At 37.3% G+C, this 21111-nt stretch overlaps 1 protein-coding gene and 1 non-coding gene across 3 annotated transcripts; both read right to left on the bottom strand.

The window, feature by feature from the left end:
• Positions 1–1717: 1717 nt before the first annotated feature.
• Positions 1718–19834, bottom strand: LOC129274218 (ATP-binding cassette sub-family B member 6-like). Of its 2 annotated transcripts, XM_064108637.1 has the most exons (11): positions 19418–19834; positions 16572–16754; positions 15487–15984; positions 14922–15117; positions 14242–14328; positions 13108–13210; positions 11092–11181; positions 8778–8899; positions 7774–7802; positions 3996–4105; positions 1718–3607 (listed from the first exon to the last, which is right to left on the bottom strand). In XM_064108637.1, the coding sequence occupies exons 2-9, from the start codon at positions 16698–16700 to the stop codon at positions 7780–7782; spliced, it is 1248 nt and encodes a 415-aa protein (XP_063964707.1). In that variant the 5' UTR covers positions 16701–16754; positions 19418–19834; the 3' UTR covers positions 1718–3607; positions 3996–4105; positions 7774–7779. The 2 variants fall into 2 exon arrangements, with proteins under 2 accessions (XP_063964707.1, XP_063964706.1); XM_064108636.1 differs by lacking the exon at positions 7774–7802 and having other exon boundaries at positions 3321–3607; positions 19418–19777.
• On the bottom strand, positions 10233–10304 carry TRNAC-ACA (transfer RNA cysteine (anticodon ACA)). The gene has a single exon. It is a non-coding gene; the product is annotated as a tRNA-Cys (tRNA).
• Positions 19835–21111: the final 1277 nt, after the last annotated feature.

Genomic DNA, 21111 nt, shown 5'->3' with positions numbered 1-21111 from the left:
TAAAGAAAATAAAAAATAAATCAAAAAAATATATGAAAGGTCCTCAACAGGATATAAAGGACATTTTGCACCAGAAAAAAAATTAAACTTCAGAGGGGCCATTGGCGGCTGGTAAGGGGTGGATGGCATGTATACATTCCTTGCATGGGTTGTGACTCGTCAGGGGGGGCAGTCTGCCCCCCCCATAGGTACGCTAGTGGTCTAATCATCAGATGGGCTAGCAACATTCGGGCTACACCTACTTGTTGATATACAAGTGAGGATTAGACCAACTGCACATTAGAACAACTGCAATATAGACAAATAAATAATGGACCAAGTGAGGATTAGAACAACTAGTATTAGACCAACCGACTATTTAGACAAACTGGTATTAGACCAAATGCAATTAGACCAAATGACAATTAAATACATGAGACGAAATGGCAATTAGACCAAATGAAAAAAAGACGAAGTGACAACATTTGCCCAAATGGGCATTAGACCAAGTGGTCATTAGACTGACTATTAGACCAATTGTTCATTAGACCAATTGGCTATTGTGGTCATTAGACCAATTGAATATTAGACCAAGTGGAAATTAGACCAAACGGTCATAATACCATATATGACAATTAGACCAAGTGAACATTAGTTGAAGTGGAAATTAGACCAAGTGGTGTTAGACCAACTGAAAATGAGACTAAATGGCTTTCAGCCAAATGCTCATTAGATGAATTTTTTTTATGATTAGCCCAAGTGGAAATTAGACGAATTGGTTATTATACCAAGTGTGAATTAGACGAATTGGATATTACTTCAGAGGACTGGTTGTAGACGAAATGGGTTTAGACTAGATCTATGTAAAGTTGGGCGAACTGATAAGTAGACCATGTGGTATTATACCATCCGATAGTTTTTCGGGGTCGTCGAAGTCGAAAACTTGAGTCTGAATTTGTAAAGGGGCGAACTGCTCGGCCGAGCAGTACGTACTACATGTACAGACAGTGTTGAAGTTTCTTCGCTTCCACAATTCAAAATGACAGCGCGCACCGTGCTATCAGGCAGGTTTCAAGACGTATTTCAAGTGGAAAATATCGGGCGATTCTAACCTCAATTTCAAAGGTAAAGCGACGTTATCGTATTTTAATTTGATAGTCTGCGGATTTTTGTAGGTCGGGGTGTTGTTCGATCAATATTAGAGATCGAACAATAATTTTTCTGATACCATCTTTTACACAGGGGCAATGGCGAGACTGAGCGTGGTATGGCATTGCTTTCATGTGAGCTCAAATCAGACGAGGAACCGGCCAGCGCCGGCCAGCTCGCGAGTATGCATCCCAACCGCGGCGGGCCGTCAATCGCCCCAACCGCGGCGGGACGCGATATTAATTTTTTTCCTCGTCAACTTTTGAACAGGAAAAAAACCGGATCGTCCCTCCCGCAACACGTCGACCCGCCGCGTCGGGACGCCAAAAATAATAAGTTTGCGATCCCTTAAAAAATACAAATAAAACGTCTTTTGTTTTAAAATGTTTTTTTTCAACGAGTTATGCGATTTTGTGTAAATCAATTAAACTATACAGTATGATTTAAGCTCTTGATGTTTTAAATGCATATTTAAAGTAAGAGATGACTACCGAACAGTTTTTTTTTACTGAATTTCCAGTAGAAAAATAAATTTTTCCCAAAATTAATAAATCATGGAAATTGAATGGTAAAAAAACACACAAAAGTTGACATTTTACAAGTTTAATTAATCCTCATACATGTACATGTAGTCCCAGGTATTGAGTCTTGCCGATCTGGGGGGGGGGAACAAAAATTCGCACAATGGTAGAAAATGACATAATCTATGGGGTTTAAAAGTTTAATTTCATTAAATCAATATGCTTTATTTCATTTAAATGAATTACACCAAGTTTAGTGCATGAAATACAAATTTAGGTTTAAATCTACAATTATAAAGCCTTTGATCTGCTTTTTTTATTTCAGGGATTCTGATCAAATGCATTCGGTATTAGAAGAAAAAAAAATCAAGTATGGAAATATTAATTTTTTTGAATTTCTTATGTACGTTTTTTTTACTTTTTGTTTTTTATTTTTTAATGGAATTATTGTCAATAATTTTTTAATGGCATTATTGTCAATAATTTTCCAATCATTAACAAAAAGTACAAATAATGATACAGATACAAATTTTGGTGAGAATTCAAATTGGATTTATAAATGAAATCAGTCATGTTTTTGAGGAATTCGGGGTCTGACATGCACTTGTGTAATATCATAATCGCATACCCATGCATGCATCCCCAAAATAGTCTTGAACAATTTTTGAGGGGGCAATTAAGGTGTGAAAAGCATAATAATTAGCCTTTTTTCCTAATGGTTGGCAGCTCTGCTGCAAAGTAACCACTTCTACTACACTGGCTGCTGCTGCTGCTGCTGCTGCTGCTGCTGCTGCTGCTGCTGCTACTACTACTACTACTACTACTACTACTACAACCACTACTACTACTACTACTACAACTATATACTACTACTACTATACTACTACTACTACTACGTACTACTACTACTACTACTACTACTACTACTACTACTACTACTACTACTACTACTACAACCACTACTACTACTACTACTACAACTATATACTACTACTACTATACTACTACTACTACTACGTACTACTACTACTACTACTACTACTACTACTACTACTACTACTACTACTACTACTACAACCACTACTACTACTACTACTACAACTATATACTACTACTACTATACTACTACTACTACTACGTACTACTACTACTACTACTACTACTACTACTACTACTACTACTACTACTACTACTACAACCACTACTACTACTACTACTACAACTATATACTACTACTACTATACTACTACTACTACTACGTACTACTACTACTACTACTACTACTACTACTACTACTACTACTACTACTACTACTACTACAACCACTACTACTACTACAACCACTACTACTACTACAACTATATACTACTACTACTATACTACTACTACTACTACGTACTACTACTACTACTACTACTACTACTACTACTACTACAACCACTACTACTACTACTACTACAACTATATACTACTACTACTATACTACTACTACTACTACGTACTACTACTACTACTACTACTACTACTACTACTACTACTACTACTACTACAACCACTACTACTACTACTACTACAACTATATACTACTACTACTATACTACTACTACTACTACGTACTACTACTACTACTACTACTACTACTACTACTACTACTACTACTACTACTACAACCACTACTACTACTACTACTACAACTATATACTACTACTACTATACTACTACTACTACTACGTACTACTACTACTACTACTACTACTACTACTACTACTACTACGACGACGACGACGACGACGACGACGACGACGACGACGACGACTACTACTACCACTCACCACCACCACCACCACTACTACTTCCACTACTCGTTTATTCAGATACGAAAGAAAGCTGACCTGAAAGTCTGTGATGCTCTCACGATACCTGTCCACCTCGAATGATTCATTGTTGTAGTGTTTCACCTAGTAAGACATGGGCATATATATATATATATATATATATATATATAAAGATCAGAAATCAAGCAGATTTATAATGTATGGCTTCCACATGTAGAAGACTCAAAAGTCAATGCCTGATTTATTATATATCTGAGATTACTAGCAAATATAGGATACATTAGAATACAAAAAGTTACATTTACAAAATCCAGGAATATTTTTTTTAAAGTATAAAGTGGTTTATAGCTTCTTCCATCAATGCATAATATCGCCAAATAAGTGTTTGCCATGGAATGATATTGCTGGCTGAGCAGACCAATTCTATCATGTAACATTGCGGCGAGACCTTGTCAGTCAGCAATGAAAACTATACCAATGGGTGCAAAAACAAGAACACTTTTCTACTCACTGTTTCAAAATTAAGCAAAGAGTCTGTGGCTCTGTGCAACACGATATTGTCTTTGATATTCATCCTCCGTCTGAACTTGGTTCGCCATTCCGTAAGGGCAATAGTACCGACTGAAACACAATCAATTCAATTCATTTCAGTGGCGTAATGAGCCTAAAAATTTGAGGGGGCACAATATGGTGTATCACGCAAAATTAATAAAAAGTTGCGAGTGAGCAAAAATTTTGACACTTTTATTACAAAAATCCAAGTTTGTGATGGAGTTTGCCATAAGATTAATAAAATAATATCATATTTCATCCTTATCCCTTTACATTTCTTATCTTTTCCCTTTTTTTCTTGGTTGTGAAAAATTGGGGGGCAAGAGCCCCCCCCCCCCCCCATCTGTATGCCAGTAATTAATTTGGTTTCTCTGGCGAAAATTCAAGCAGTAAACCTTTGTTCCGGGGGGGGGGGGGGACTATTGTGTCACCCCCCTTCTCGAATAGAGTGATATCATGGATTTACGCCTGTGTTAGATTTACATCACATTAAAGAGCGATATCAAAATTACATTCACAGATCACGATTGTCTTATTGGGAATGTGAGGGACACACAGGAGGCAATTAGCCTATCAACGTCTGTCCACTATTAAAGAAACAACACAATTTATATTGGTAAAATACATGTACATCAACATAATAAAAAAGAAAAAAAGACACAAAATAAAAATAAAAAATATAATAAAATAAAGAAAATTAATGTATGGTTAGATTGGGGAGGGTGGCAGGCAAAGGAACGGGGAATACAAAAGTAAACAAATAACTAAGTATGCTAGTATTCTAGATGCTGGTAATGTGTGCTAGAATTTGAGGATGTTGAGCAGTGACACATAAAACTACTGGGCTCTTAAAATGACTTTGCTATCTTTCAGTTTGAACCAGGGGTGGATCCAGGATTTTCCAAAAGGGGGGGGGGGGTACATTTTCCCCTAGAAAATCTGACGAGCCAAAAAAAAAGGTTCTCACAAGTTTGTGTATGAACAACTTATTTCCATTGAAATTATTTGATGTGAATTTTAAAGGGGAGGGGGACACACTTGTGTAATAGCGTATATCTACATGCAGATCTAAAAAAATTGATTAAGGCTCTCAAAGGGGGGGGGGGCATGGGCTGGATGTGCCCCCCCCCCTGGATCCACCACTGGCTATAACAAAGAAAAATATGGAGAAAATAAATGTGAACAACATTCCAATGCAATGTTTGGTGATTATAAAAATATTGATGAGGAATTTGTGTAGTATGCCTGTATGGGTATATGATTATCAATCAGGGGGACACATGGATTCAAATCCGATAAAGCCATGGCATGTTCTCCTTCAGCAAGAAATTTATCCACATTGTGCTGCACTCAACCAAGGTGAGGTGAATGGGTATCAGGCAAGATTACTTCCTTGAATGAACTGAGGGCTGAAAGGCAGCTCGAGCTAAAACCGGGGTGATAATAATAACTAGAACCATCACTGAAGGTGATTAATACACTATTAGTTGCACTATATATCTGATTTTCCTTCCCCTTTCCTTTTGAGGCCTTTATCAATTTCAAGCTCTAAGCTTAAGATGAAGGTCTCCCACATTTCAAAATGTATTATTGTTGATATATGTATATATATATTTTTTTCTGCTATTTTTTTTAACAATAAAAAAAGAAGAAATTTATCAGGTATAAGTATATTTCAATTAGATTGTATATTATGCATATGTTATTAATTATATAATTTGCTTATTATGTTATTCTAAGAAAAAAAATGATTACACTTGTATATGCTTTTTTTGGAATGTGGAAATAAATAAATCAAATCAAATCAAATCAAATCAAATACCCCTGCCCTATGCCGTTACCATGGCAACAGTTTCCAACACCCGGAAGAAATATGTCTTGTTCATCTTTACCCCAAGACTTCACTCTTGTGTGTGAGCAAAATATGAGAACTTCTGATGAAGTAGTTTCAACCGCAAGATTTTTGCCTAATTTTTGACATATTATATATTGTTACCATGGCAACACAATTTCTGACATAGGCAAAAACATGTCATGTACATCTTTACCTCGAGACCAATGTGTGAGCCAAATTTCATGAGAATTGGTTGAAAACTAATCAAGTAGTTCAAACTAATATATTTTTACTTAATTTGGGGCCTATGATGTTGTTGCCATGGCAACACAATGTCCGACAAACACACACACAAAATATGTGTCTCTCACACCTTTACCTTGAACCCAATGTGTGAGCCCAATTTCATGAGCATTGTTTGAAAATTGATGAAGTAATTAAAACAAAGTTTTTTACCCAATTTTTGCCATACATGCTGTTACCATGGCAACATGATTTCTGACACATACAAAATATATGACTTGCACATCTTCACCCCAACACCAATATGTGTTCCAAGTTTCATGAAAATCGTTAAAACTGGGGAAGTGGTTTGATGCGCAAGATTTGCAACGGTCCGACAGACCGACCATACACCGATTCCTATATACATGTACGCCCTTCAAACTTCGTTTGGCGGGGTATAACAATACGCCTCAGAACAGATTATATCTAGATAAATGGCGCTACATAAATGCCTATTATTATAAATCATTGGTTATTTCTATAAAGGCCATTACTCATTATATGACACCTAGATAGATCCTTGTCATTTGGTTGTTTGATATCGATCATTCAGCCCATTTACAATGACGTCATCAACGGTGCAATTTTGGATCCATGCGATTTTGTCCACTGCACAAGCGCACCAAGACTACAGGCCGCTACAGGCACGGTGAGGCACCACAAGTAAAACCACTTGTGTTTGCATGCAGCGCGTATGTACACGACAATAAAAAGACCGAGCTCGCACTGCATGATCATATTACTCTGCATCGAAAATGATAAATTTCATTTGAAAAAGAATCTATTTTTAGGTGTCATATAAACCAAATAATGAATGTTCTTTTCTTTTGTGTAATGGAAAGAATACTTTATTCGGTGAAAGATGATCCATTAAACTCGGCTACGCCTCATTAAATGGATCATTTCACCTTTAACCTCATGAAGTATTCTGTCCATTGCACTCATGAACATTCATTATTTGTATACTATGAAGTTGGATTTAATGTGACCTGTCACCCCAAAACCAACAATAAGGCATCAGGGAAAGTTCTCTCTAAATAACCAAATTAGTAATTTGGTCCACAAAAAGCAAAATTTAGAAAATTGGCTTATAAAAAAGAGTCATCCTTCTTCCTCATACTGTAAAATGTGAAGTTGTAAAGTTTAATAGAAGAAAAGATACAAGAGTTTCTTTGACACAATCTTTTTTCAGACTGCTTGGAAGTTTCACCAAGATTGCGCAGTAAGCACATCAAATGCTTGAGTGAACCCCAAACTTAAAACCTAGATTTCTCCTTATTATATGAATCTCTCACTGACTTTCCTCTACATTCAATTGAGTAATTGTTGGGGTTCTTATTGATCAATTTTGACAAATTAAATACAAATTTTAAGCTTTGAAAGTGCTTTTCAAGCTCAATAACATTCTCATGTTCTTTAGGATTGATTTATTGTTGGCTTGGGGTCCGCAGGTCACAAATAATCTATGGACAGTATGTCAAACTTAGAAGTGCAGATGAAAATATGAATAAACTTTTCATGCAATGTAAAAAAAAAAACGAAACAAGCCAAACAGCACAGCAACACAGATAAAGAGCATGCAAGGTTGAACTATTAAAAAAGGAAAGTTACAATTTACCAAAATTTACTGTCCAACTTCTCGTTCAGCTGGTGTGTCCAGTGTTAAGAAAGAGAATATCGATCAGAATCTATTTTAATACTAGTACATATTGTTTTATTTCATACACATAAGTCGATTATAAACAGAAACATGTGGGAGATCATCTGATATTCTTATACATGTATTTTTCCAATGAAACTTTGTGCAATTCCGGCAAAGAATACAGTATGATATTAAGATCACATCTGACCTTAAATAAAAACAAAAGACCTTGAATTTTTCACAATACATGTATTTTCGGTCCTGTAAACACAATTTCAGAGATAAATATTTATTTGAGTCCCTCCTGTATGCTCTGCCAACGATATCTCTCTGAGAGAAAATGTGAATATTGTGCCAAACATACATGTACATGTATACACCCTAAAGTAACCCTCACCTCTATCCTCATATCATTCTTTAATACTATTATCTGTATCACACACACATCCCTCATTAAACCTACTAAGACGTGAAGGGGGGGGCTGATTCTTAGTCTATTTTTTAGAGCCCTATGCATCCAAAAAATTGAGATACAAGCAATTGTTTTTCACTCAGAAGTCTGGTTGTGATAACTTAATCCCTCTAACATGAATTGAATTCACTTCATCACATATTTCCATTAGACCCAAGCTCCAGTTATTTCAGGGCACCGTCTAACAAAAAGAGTTACGATTGATCCAATCAACCCTAACTCTATGGATATACCTCAATGTCATAAATTTTTCTTCAAAAAATTTGCACAATATCCATTGTAAACAAAGGGAAGCACACTGAATATTCAATAAAACAATGAATGTATGAATGCATCATAACAATAAAATAGTTTGAACAAACATGCATTTTAGATGTTGTTGTTGCTGGATTTCCAAAGTTGTGGTTGATTGGACCGATTTCAACGGGGCCCTGAGATAGAGCTCAATGGGTAAATACCACATTTGATCGCACCATCAACAAATAAAGATACCTGTATAAGAGCTTACTTATGAACATGGTGAGTGCCAGAAACATGATGAGGCCAAACAATGCACTCAATGCACTGTAGAAGTAGACCACAGCTATAAAGAGATCAGCAAATGTTGGAAGGATGTCAAAGACAATGTAGCTGTAGGAAAGTAAGAGGAAAAATCCAATCAATTGCTCCTTAACAAATCTGGGGCCTGCTTTACAAAGAGTCACAACTGTTGTAACTTTGCCATTACGGCAACTACCATGGCAACGGGGCTCAGCAGCCAATCAAAATCAAGGTTACCATAATAGTTGCCAGAATGGCAAAGTCATTAAGCTACGCCTACCATTGTTCTCTTCATCCATTTCTTTCACACAATATTTAAATAAAAGAGTTGCCAAAGCTGTTGTACATGTATAACTTCTCGCATTTGTATACTTTCTCCCATACGTGTACAGTATCAAAGCAATACCTTTGATCCAGCTGAGGCATGGCGGCTTGTCATTGTTCAAAACCCACCTTCACCCGACAAAGGAAATTATAATTGGTATAGTGTCGAAAATCTGTCATCTGACGGTCAATCGAATCGGGGTCGCCCTAGCCACTTACCCGTCTCTGTGGTCTAGTGGTTAAGGCACCGGCGTTCAAAGCTGGGGGCCCGGGTTCGATTCCCGGCAGAGACATTTTTTCGGCATCACCAATTTTTCCAAAGGGTAGATAGCTCTGGGGAACATTGATTTAAGCTACGCCTACCATTGTTCTCTTCATCCGTTTCTTTCACACAATATTTAAATAAAAGAGTTGCCAAAGCTGTTGTACATGTATAACTTCTCGCATTTATATATATAAAATAATCCCAAAGGTTTAGTAAATGCCGTAGAAATAAAATCGTAGATTTTAAAAGGAGCATAGCTCTCAAAAATTAAAGGTAAAGTCACACTCTTCGTCAGTGCCCATGATGTGACAAAAAAGAGAATTCAAAATCCGTTTCTGAAACAGTCGTGAAAAACGCGGTGAGGCCCTTTTCAGATTTTCCTGTTTTGGAGCCGGAGATTCGCCATTGTCATCTTGCAGTCATGGTAACGCATCTTTAGATGCGTCTTTTACAGTGCGCCTCCTCCATCTTCAGCGCATTGATTTCTTTGAAAGGTGAGTTTCACAATCCGTTTGCCCATGAACAGACGTGTTTTTCACGACTGTTTCAGAAACGGATTTTGAATTATCTTTTTTGTCACATCATGGGCACTGACGAAGAGTGTGACTTTACCTTTCATTTTTGAGAGCTATGCTCCTTTTAAAATCTACGATTTTATTTCTACGGCATTTACTAAACCTTTTGTGATTATTTTATATCTTATGCCGAAGCAGACTATTTCTATATATATATATATTTTAAAGAAATGGATGAAGAGAACAATGGTAGGCGTAGCTTAAATCAAGGTTCCCCAGAGCTATCTACCCTTTGGAAAAATTGGTGATGCCGAAAAAATGTCTCTGCCGGGAATCGAACCCGGGCCCCCAGCTTTGTACGCCGGTGCCTTAACCACTAGACCACAGAGACGGGTTAGTGGCTAGGGCGACCCCGATCCGATTGACCGTCAGATAGACAAATTTTCGACACTATACCAATTATAATTTCCTTTGTCGGGTGAAGGTGGGTTTCGAACAATGACAAGCCACCATGCTTCAGCTGGATCAAAGCTATTGCTTTGATACAGTACACGTAGGGGGAACGTATACAAATGTGTAAAGTTATACATGTACAACAGCTTTGGCAACTCTTTTTATTTAAATATTGTAAAGAAATGGATGAAGAGAACAATGGTAGGCGTAGCTTAAATCAAGGTTCCCCAGAGCTATCTACCCTTTGGAAAAATTGGTGATGCCGAAAAAATGTCTCTGCCGGGAATCGAACCTGGGCCCCAAGCTTTGAACGCCGGTGCCTTAACCACTAGACCACAGAGACGGGTTAGTGGCTAGGGCGACCCCGATCCGATTGACCGTCAGATAGACAAATTTTCGACACTATACCAATTATAATTTCCTTTGTCGGGTGAAGGTGGGTTTCGAACAATATATATATATATATAAAAAGAATGGAGATTTATTTTGATTGGGCACTGGATCAAAATACATTTTCATGTAAAATCACAAATTTATCCTATAAATTACATATTCACTTGAATTCTCCCTCACTATAACTGTAACAGGGCATATGCATTCACACTCTAGCAATGAATTGGAATAATGATACAAGCATTTGGGAGGATTTACCAAAGCTAAAGACATGCATTAAAGTGGATTACTGTAGTGAATGAAATGAAGTTAAAATGCCAATCATACTATACCCAAATACTTCATTGGTGCTTTGTGTTCCTCTGTCCATCATCCTAAGGACTTCACCTGTGTTGCGATTCTGATGCCAGCGATAAGACAAACTGCAAGGAAAAGATGCACAAGGAAAGTACTCTTTGAATATGAAATCTTAGAACATAAAGAAACACCTTTAAAGGGGGAAGTTCACCCTGGCAAAAAGTTTATTGTAGCACTAGCAGAAAGAAGGTTTCAGGAAAATCTATCAAAGATTAAAGAAGGTATTAGAATTATTTTTCTTTTATTTGTGAGGTCACATATGCGAGCAGCTTTCCCATATATTATGAATTTTTAAAAAATCAGAGAAATGTCATTATCTCAAAAATGAAAATGGCTTTTATTGTACCTTAAGTATATCAATAAACAAAATATTTCACAAAATCCACTGCTGAAGAAAAAAAATATAAGTCATAAATGGTAGGAACTAATTGATCAAAAAAATAAAGAAATGAGAGCAAGTTGAGCAAAAACTATTTTTGAACAGACCAACAGACCAATGGACTGAACTTCGTTCAGGTGAGACAAAAAAGAAAAAAAATTGTGCCTTTTACATCGCATAACATGGGGCAGCTGCTTGTTTATGATGTCATATTTTAAAAACCTAGGAGTTTAGATGGTCCTTTTCAAGACCAACAAATGCCCATGATCGATTACATGGTGTATTTTGAAACCACTACACTCTAATTTCTAATAACTTTCTTAATCTTTGATGGAATTTCCTCAAACCTTCACCAATATTTTTTCTTATTCTTTTCTGGTAGTTTTACTACAAAAAAAAATTTCAGGGTAAGCTTCCCCTTTGATATTAACATTGTCATCCAATATGTCTCGGGGGGGGGGGGGGGCAGTCAAAATGTATTGCTGTACACACGCATGGCCAAATTATTTCCAAACATCCCCTAAACGAGTCTGTGTGCAAAATAACCCCCTAAACAACTTTTTTGTGGGCTTTATTTACACATTTTGGCCCCTAAACAAGTTGTCGCCAGAATATGACCCCGGGGAAAAAGCTCTAGGGAAAAAACATTCCCTAAACACATTTGGCTAGTCTAAAAAAAAGCTTTGGAAAAAAAAACCACCCTAAATACGTGTGACCCTGCGATTGACCATGGACCAGTCTTTCAAAACTACCCCTTTTTTTGAAAATGGGTGTTTTTGATACCCTTAACGAGTGCACGCGAGGTCCGCGTCCAAAACTGAAAAAAAAAAAAACACCCCTTTAAACGCGTTTTTTTGGTCACGCGTGTATACAGCAATATATTTGACTGCCCCCCCCCCCCCCACCCGGGATATGTCTGATATGAAATCTTTCCTTGATAATGATTTGCTGAGAAGTAAAAGTGTCTGACAGTTACTACGGCACTAATCAGCCAACAAGCTCTTCCATGAAATGCACTGCTTGAAACAAAATTATTTTATGATGATGATGATGACGATGATAATAATAACAATAATAATAATAATAAAGGACCATTTATGTAGCACAGCTACTATATTAATATGCTCTACTGCACTTGACACTTGGTATCATAATATCATTACGTCGGCTGTAGCCGAGCCGCCATATAGGCACTCAAGCATTCAAAGAATTCTTCCTACCAGGTACCCCTTCACCTCACCTGGGTTGGGTGCAGCACAATGTGAGTAAATTTCCTGCTGAAGGAAAACACGGCATGGTTGAAAATCGAACCCACGTCCGTCAGATTTAAAGAAGAGAGTTGTGCAATCACTAGACCTTTGTAATAAGTCCAAGACTACACTGCTAAGAATGGTGCATTATAGGATAGGAACCTGACCTGGGGCCCGTAACACAAAGCTTAGCAATGATCGTACAATAATTTTCTACGATTGATTGCATTGACTATAATGTACAATCAATCGTGAAAATCAAACGTACGATTGATCGCTAACCTTTGTGTTACGGGACCCAGATATAAGTAGTTGAGGACTCCTGGTTCATAATTGCTTTTAAACTGAAAAATAATACTTACTTGTGAAGATGATCTAATAGCCTGGCCTTCAGACCTTTCATGGTATATTGTTTAATTCGAACCCACAGCACAAAACGAATAGAAGTAAACATGCTGTATTTACCTGTAACAGAAAAAAGAATCAGATAAATGTAGCTCCAAAGGCATATGTGGTTAAACAAGGCAATAGTCAGATTGTGTCTAGCACATCCGTGATTTCATAACATGATGGTTTCCCTCAAGTACACTCAAGTTGAGAGCACAAGAAGTCTTGCAGGTTAAATGGAATTCAAATGACCTTTGACCTTTACCCCCAAAACATGCCCCCTTGCACCACATATGGTGGGCTGAGGTATAAAAATTCATTTTACTTCTAGCTGGTCAGTCTATGCTTATTCCTGAATACCATCGCTTCACTTTTCCAGACATATTGGCGCCGATTACATAACAAACTCCTTACTTGGTCTGGCAGCGTTGCTTATAATTACTTTTCCATATGATCAGCTGTTTGATTGAATTACACAAAATTCGAGAGATTAGACCACGGGAGCATTTCTTGAAAGGACTTGTTGGACATTTTATCCGACAATTACCATATAGTAACAGTGCCTCTCAGCCAATCAGAATCAAGGAAAGATGTCAGATCAGGGGGGTGTTTCATGAACGTTGTCAGCACTGACTAAATTGTCGGTGCTGACAATTTCAGTGAAATCCTTGGTTTTCATTGGCTGTGAGGCACTTGCCTCTGACTGTTACTATGGTAACTGTCGGAGAAAGCCAAGTTGTGAGTGCTGACAACTATCATGAAACACCCCCCTGACAACTTGTCAGACAAAAATGTTGATGAGACAGTCCCCAGAAATCATGGCACTTGGCATAGCTTATCCTTAGTCTGCTGTGCAAACCCTTCACTCGAGTTAAGGGTCTGAATGTGCAGCCTATAATGCCTTGTGTGTACTGAAGGCCCTCTGAAACAGCAAGTATTATATGTGCTAGTCTTTGTGGGGGTACCCACTTGTTGATCAAAGTTTCAATCAGGGTCTGTGCCTGCAGACTAGCTTATCCTTGTATCGAACTAAGCCAAGCAAAAATATGCCTACTTTCCCCCAACTCTTTGTAAGACGGACCCCTGATTATTAAAGTTTGAATACATACCACCGCTTCCTTGAAGAACCCTACATCCGAGATAGTACATGATGTATCTCACTGGAAATAATGGAGGATCTCTGGAAAGGGCTTCAACTGTTAATGAAATTGACAATTTTATTAAATTAGTACAGTTTAATAATGCACATCATAGTGGACAGAAGCAAGAAGGGCCGGCACACACATGGTACCTGTGCAAATTGAATACCAAGGCAAAATAAAGTAGAAATATTGTTGTGGATCACTGATATTTGATAAACTATCCTTTTTGAAAAATAATAATACCAATAATAATAATAATAATATTCAGCTTTTACATTGAGCTTAATCGCTTTACAGATATATTATTACCCTGGTCATCAGATCCTGGCATGCCCGCACACAACGTATGCACTTGACCACTTAACAGAACCAGTCAATATTATACCAATCATTAGCAGATTTTCCTGTTAGCTAAATGAAATGACTGGTCACATGATCAATTTCATTTGATTAAATTCCATACCACCAATCACCAACTTAATGAAAAAAAATAGAACACCATTGAAGATAGTGGGTGAATCCCCCTTGCTTGATCCACTCCCCTCTCCATCCCACAACCAAAGTAAACTGTACATCCCTGGAATTAGACTTTCAGAGAAGAAGATCAACATCTTTCAGACCAAATGAATATGAAACACAAGTCTTACCTATGTTTTTACTGAGGATTGGAATATACACAGTAATAACCCGTCCTGCGATCATCATAAGGACACAGACAAGTAAGTAGAGCTGTGGCAAGAAGCTTCCTTTGGGATAAATATAGGGCCATAAGATGCGTACCTTCGTCACAATGTTGGCCCATGTTGAATGGTTTTCTGCAATACTCGGAGGTGTCTTTTCAATCTACTCAAATGAATAAATAATGAGAAACAGAGCAGTGATGAACCATTTGGTCGCGTGTAATAAGGTGGATTAACCACACATGAACGTTGTCGCTAGATTATGAGGGTCACATGTTTTACAGGGCCAAAATGGGCCAGAATGGGTGAGGGTCATTCTAAATTTTGATGTTAACTTCCTGTAGTTTCTTTGTGATTGAGCCAATCACTTAAAAATGTTCATGAAGGAATACAAAAAAAATGATCAAAAGAACCAGTAAATTTTAGGTTTGGAAAATGGGTATCTACTGGTCCGACATGAACAGGTTGGACCACTAGAAAAAAGGGTTAGTTTGGAGCCCTGGAATATAATAAAATGATCAAAAGAACTCACTGGATCTTCAGCATCCTCATTGATGATAAGCATGTAGCTCTTCTTGGGCAGCCCTGGTGCTCTAAGACCAAGAACAAACAGACAGAATGTGATGACGTAGCGTACCAGCCAGAGGCCAAACATTGCCTGGTGAAACTGAGTATCCAACTTCCACCAGTAGTGCGGACTTCCCCAAGATATGAATGCCAGGTTCTCACTGAGGAAAGCCAAGGACCAGAAGAGCAGCAGGATGAATCCATGACCATGTACTTGATTGCCCAGGAACTTTGTACGCTCGATGGCAATAACAAAGAAGGAAACAATGTAGGAAGCAATGTAGAAACAGGTGGCCAGTTCAATGTCACCGCTAAGAGGTTCATCGAAGACAGCATACATCACTATGCGAAGGATGTATTGGGTTATCATGGCAATGGACAAGAAGATTTGGAGGCGAAACCAGAAAGGGTTGGTGCGGAACCGCCGTGTCCTCCTAAGTGCACGTTTACAGAATACTAAAACCTGGGAATATAATGTAAAAAAAAAATTCTTAGAATAATACCAAGAATTATTGGACAGAGCCTATGATTAATGTCTTTCTCTGAAGAAGTCAAAAGTACTGTCACATCCACACATAGTGTTATATTTTACTTCTATTATTCACTAAAATGGCAATGAAAATAATCAGTTTCACTGATGAATCAATACTAAACATACGGTACCTATACTTCCCATTATCAATTTCATAAAGACTATCAGTAATCTGGTGTTCTTTGTATGTTATGAAGGAACTGTAATAAAGGTTTCACAAAATACATCATGGGCAAAGAGTTTCCTATCATTACTAGTAGCATGAGAAAGAAAATATATTTTTGGGTGTTTTTGTCCAGAGGTAAGCATTTACAGTATTCTAATATGTGACATAATTTATCTTGGTTGCTTTCCCAAAGGTAAGATACTGTATCCACAATAAGCATTAGCTTTCTTGGCATTTAAATGTTCATAACTTTCATCTTGTTTATCCAATTTTCTAATTTGTCAATCCTATTCTTTGATGATTTTATTTTCACCCACACTTACTTGTTCAAGAGTTTAATTTTGCTTCTTACCTGAATTCCTCCCAGAACAACGACAATAAAGAACATGACAGATGATATCAAGGTCTCCATGAAGCATCTGGACAGTCCATGGTTGACCCAGATTGGAACAAGACTAGAATTCCCTGGACAAAAACCCATCCTGGTATATCGGATCAATCAGAGAACAGAAGTTCTTCTTACAATCTAGATGATCTGTATTATTTCATGGCAGAGAAAGTACATACAATACATTCAGCTTTCAGAAGATCAGACTGCGCAACCTATCTAACTGAAAAACTATTACTTTGGCATTTCTCTAAAAAAAGAGAAAAAATGAGAGATTTCCATTATTCCATAGCCTTCTGTGAGTCTGTCATAAAAAAGAAAAATCATGTAAAAAAAAAGAGAGCATGGATGGTCAAAATTTAGATTCTTTCCTCAAAGTAAGATTGACGAAAAGAAAAAGAAAGAAAGAAAAAATAACAATGAAACAAAACAAAAGAAGGAAAAAAATAGTAACGAGTTGGCGGTTGTACTTATTGTCAAGCATGACTGGTCGCCACCATACCCAACAACCAACCAACCAATGGATCAGATGCATAAAAAGAAGCAATTTCTTTTGCTAGGCATTTGCTTGGCTTTTGCTTCGCATGCACAATTAAAAATGAGGATTTGTTTGCGATCAAATGCTTTTGCTAGTAAGCAAAAGTAAAATTTGCTAACTGCCTACCGGTACTTGCAACTGCTTATTGAATTAGGCAATTGCTGAAAAGCATAAAGTGATCCATTTGCTCGAGTTTTTTTTTTCAGGCTCCTTTAAAGCAGCTTGAGCGTTTGCTTGATAATGAGGTTCACAAATATGTTTATGTGAAAGAGAAAACCCTTTGTTCTGTGAGTCATGTTTGCATCAACATGATGACTGATGTCACTATTGTTCAAAGTAAGCAAGTTGCATGAAGGCAATGAAGGATGGTTATTTTGTCATTTTCCTATTTTGTTCATTTTCTTTAACTTGTGTTTTCGTCAGCTGTTTTACATTTCTGTTCCATCTAGACTTGAGTTTCTTTTCAGCACTGCCCTTGCATTAAGAACTTAGGTTACCGTTATTTGAGTTTAATCATATTCAGTTTTCATTCATCCTTCTCCAAATTCGTTTCTTTTCCTCTGATTCTCTTTTGTCATCTTCATTCCTTGAATCCTTCTCTATTCCTCTATTCAGGTGTTCCACTCATTCCATCCTTCACCCGACTCCTTAGTTTCTAATGCCATTATTACATAATCAGCCAGACATCTTTTATCACCTTCATCTTATTCCTCATTGGTTTATTTTATGAATTAGATTACTACATTTTAGTTGGGCTCTCCTATTTTCTTTAATTTCATTGGTTAGATATAAGTTGATTTAAATATTGTTATGACATGTTTCTATAGCTACAAATTTGATGTGGGCCACAAAGGTCTAAGCAAGACCCCAGTTACGAGACATCTCAGTTCCCCAGCCCTGCCAAGATTGTCAAGCGCAAGCGCCACATGTGAGAGATGCACGCACACTCCCACCATATGAATAATAGCCGCTCCATGCATGGCTAGCGCACGCACGCACAGCACTAGCATGCACCGTATACAGTGCCGCGATCCCGCTCCGTAGACCCTGTTTTTCACACACCGCAGTATATATTTAGTTCCCAAGACCACGTACTTTACCATTGTAGTCAGTTCCTTAGACCCCCATTTCAGAGTTTCGTTAGGTGCACACCCCCATTAGAAAAATAATTTGAGTGCCCCCCCCCCCCGGGCCTACAGCAAGAAAAGGCTTTAACTTTAACTTTAAGCACACAGCCACAGGTTATTATTATATGGCAGTGTATCCTATTGCCGGACACCTTTATTTCAGTGCTTTAAAAATGACAACTAGAGGAAATACAATCAAGAAATATTCACACTTGCTATTCCAAATATTATGAAAATCATGAATATGATAAAATTATTTTTAATTTACCAACCATTTTCTTTGCATCGCACTTGCCGCATACCCCTCCACGAAAAACAATTATTTTCGTGCGCGACAAATTACATCATGATTCCGGACGCGCATCGGAGAGGTAAAGATATCCTTGATTATAATGATGTAAGAACAAATTTTTGTGATTTTTTTCTTCTTATAACATATCATGAGTAAATTCTTAGTATTATTTGCTTTTTTTATATCGAATCTGAGCAGATGTTGGTAATAAATTCGTGTTTGATAACTTATTTTATTTTGTCTTGTTAGCTAGTTCCATGGCACTTTCCAATAACCTAAATATGCTCGCGTTTGTATCGTGACGCTCATCAAGTTCTATCGATGCGCTGCCGATCGACGGCTCTACTCACGGTAAACCTCGCGCACGGGTACCTTGAGAACTAGCCGTCGACGATCACCCACAATACACCACACCTCATCATTCGATCGAAGGAGTGGACGAGATTGAAATTCGGCAAATCAGGCCCATATTTCCGTTAGAAAATGTATCAATTGTTAATACAAAACTATGTTATAATTATATGATATTTTAAGCATTTTCTGTCATTTTTAGAGATAATTAGGTAGGCCTAAAAGTTGGATTTTTCGCCTTGTTTTTGCAATCTTGTTCTATGTATTGCTCTGTGAAATTGAATTGCGGAAGTCTTACGGTACGAATTTGTTTTAGAACGCAGTAATATGCACGTCCGGAATCATAATAGTGTCCGGTAATACGTGACTGTACTATACTGTGACTGTCAATAACGGCAAGCAATTGTTATGGCATGATCATTTGTTATTAGGCTAGCAATTGGTAATTGGTAATTCAAAATAATTTTGAATTTGGGATAATTTTGGGAAGAATATCACATACCTTGGTTTCACTTCACAGTCTTCACTCAGTTCTTTCCAGACACAGACTCTACTCCGCTCTAGTCTCTCCGGTCCCTGGCTGCTGGCGATGCCGATCCGGCACCGGGGCTACTCCCTCGATCGCCGGTAAACATAACTCAGCAAATTTACGGTCGCAATCTCGCCTTCAAACCGAGATCGAACCGCTCCAAAATTTTCAAAAACGTTATTAAATTATTATATTCCAGTCAGTCGTCGTGATCCATTCATAAAGGTCTGTTTGTTTTGTCACCCAAAATAGCTGAATGTACTGAATGAAATTAAGAAGATAAGACACCGCTCAACCGCACAAGTTCACAACACTCTCACGCCAAAATCCCCGGCCCCGCGCCCACTAACTAAGGTACACGTACGTACACACATGCATATACATGGCCTGGCCTATATGGGGCGCCAAGTGTCCGCCAGTGATTTCCGACCAAATCACGGCATTCCGTACACAAAATGTGTTTTTATTCAGACGAAAATCATTTCGTCATGACGCTTTTTTATTTCGTACACAAAATTTATTTTTTGTCACACAAAATCAATTTCGTCTCGACGAAATGCACGAAATCAATTTCGTCTAGACGAAATGTAATTGCGTCCACAAAGTTTATTTGGCGTGCCATACGAAATGAATTTTGGATCCAAAGCTAGCTAGCATGCATGAGAGCAGTGACGTCATAACCCCCCCCCCCACACGCACCAATATTTACCCATGCTATCTACCCTTTAATAAATATTCCCGTACGATACCAATTCACTGTTGTTTTACCTAAGGAATTGAATTGAATTGATAAACTTTATTGTCGTATAAAGGAAATTGAATTTCAGTGAAAAAAAAGAATTTCTTTTTTTCACTGATTTACACACATGTCCCACATGTAGATACAATAGGACACATAACAGAACAAGTACACAATAAACGTACTTCTATTATCCCTCTTCTTTATCTACTATCTGTTTCTTTATATAGACTCCAGGAATCTCCAAAATTCTAGTAGTGGAGGGATAATATCAACTAGTTATATAATAATAGAGAGTTTAATTCCCGGGCTTAATTCTAATGTAGTAAACTGGGCGCGAGCGGTAGTATGGGTTGGGGTTCTATACACAGTCAGGAATGCAACCATAGACAAGAAGTAGGGGTGGGTCAGCCATTTATTGACAGCCGGGTAGATCGTACAAAACGAGGAAAAAACCCTGTAAATAAGGGAACAATATGTATACAATGAATATAATAGTTCATCAATACTGATCCAAGATCACGTGATTATCATATCATACCTTGATAAATTGTATTTCATTAATCATTAAATTGTATTTCATTAATCAAATGCATGATAATATATGTAATCATGAATTTAATTCAATAATCCGCAGAAATTATACAACAAAAATTGCATGCAAATATACATTAATTCATTTCTTGTTCATAAGTCTATAACATTACTAAGAAGAGTTATTGATCACTTTTCAATGAAGTCGTAATTATTACAAAAATAATATATTCCAATTAACCAATGATAATAGCAATAATACAGCTAGGATTAAAAATCATTCTTTTTAAGCACATTACAATATAATATTTAAACAATTATTGCCTTATTATACATGTAAATCACAACAAAATAACCATAACTTGGCCATCCTACCAACTAACTCACCCTACTA

This window comes from Lytechinus pictus, chromosome 13 (genome assembly GCF_037042905.1).
Source record: "Lytechinus pictus isolate F3 Inbred chromosome 13, Lp3.0, whole genome shotgun sequence".
NCBI classification, from domain to species: domain Eukaryota; kingdom Metazoa; phylum Echinodermata; class Echinoidea; order Temnopleuroida; family Toxopneustidae; genus Lytechinus; species Lytechinus pictus.
Note: the sequence above shows the minus strand (reverse complement) of the source record. Positions and strands in the feature narration are given on the sequence as shown.

Coding starts and splice junctions, on each gene's coding strand:
- LOC129274218 (XM_064108636.1), bottom strand. CDS start 16,700: ATGGGTTTTTGTCCAGGGAATTCTAGTCTTGTTCCAATCTGGGTCAAC. Junction 15,985..16,571: donor TTGTTCTGGGAGGAATTCAG/GTAAGAAGCAAA, acceptor TTATATTCCCAG/GTTTTAGTATTCTGTAAACG. Junction 13,211..14,241: donor GGTTCTTCAAGGAAGCGGTG/GTATGTATTCAA, acceptor TTTCTGTTACAG/GTAAATACAGCATGTTTACT.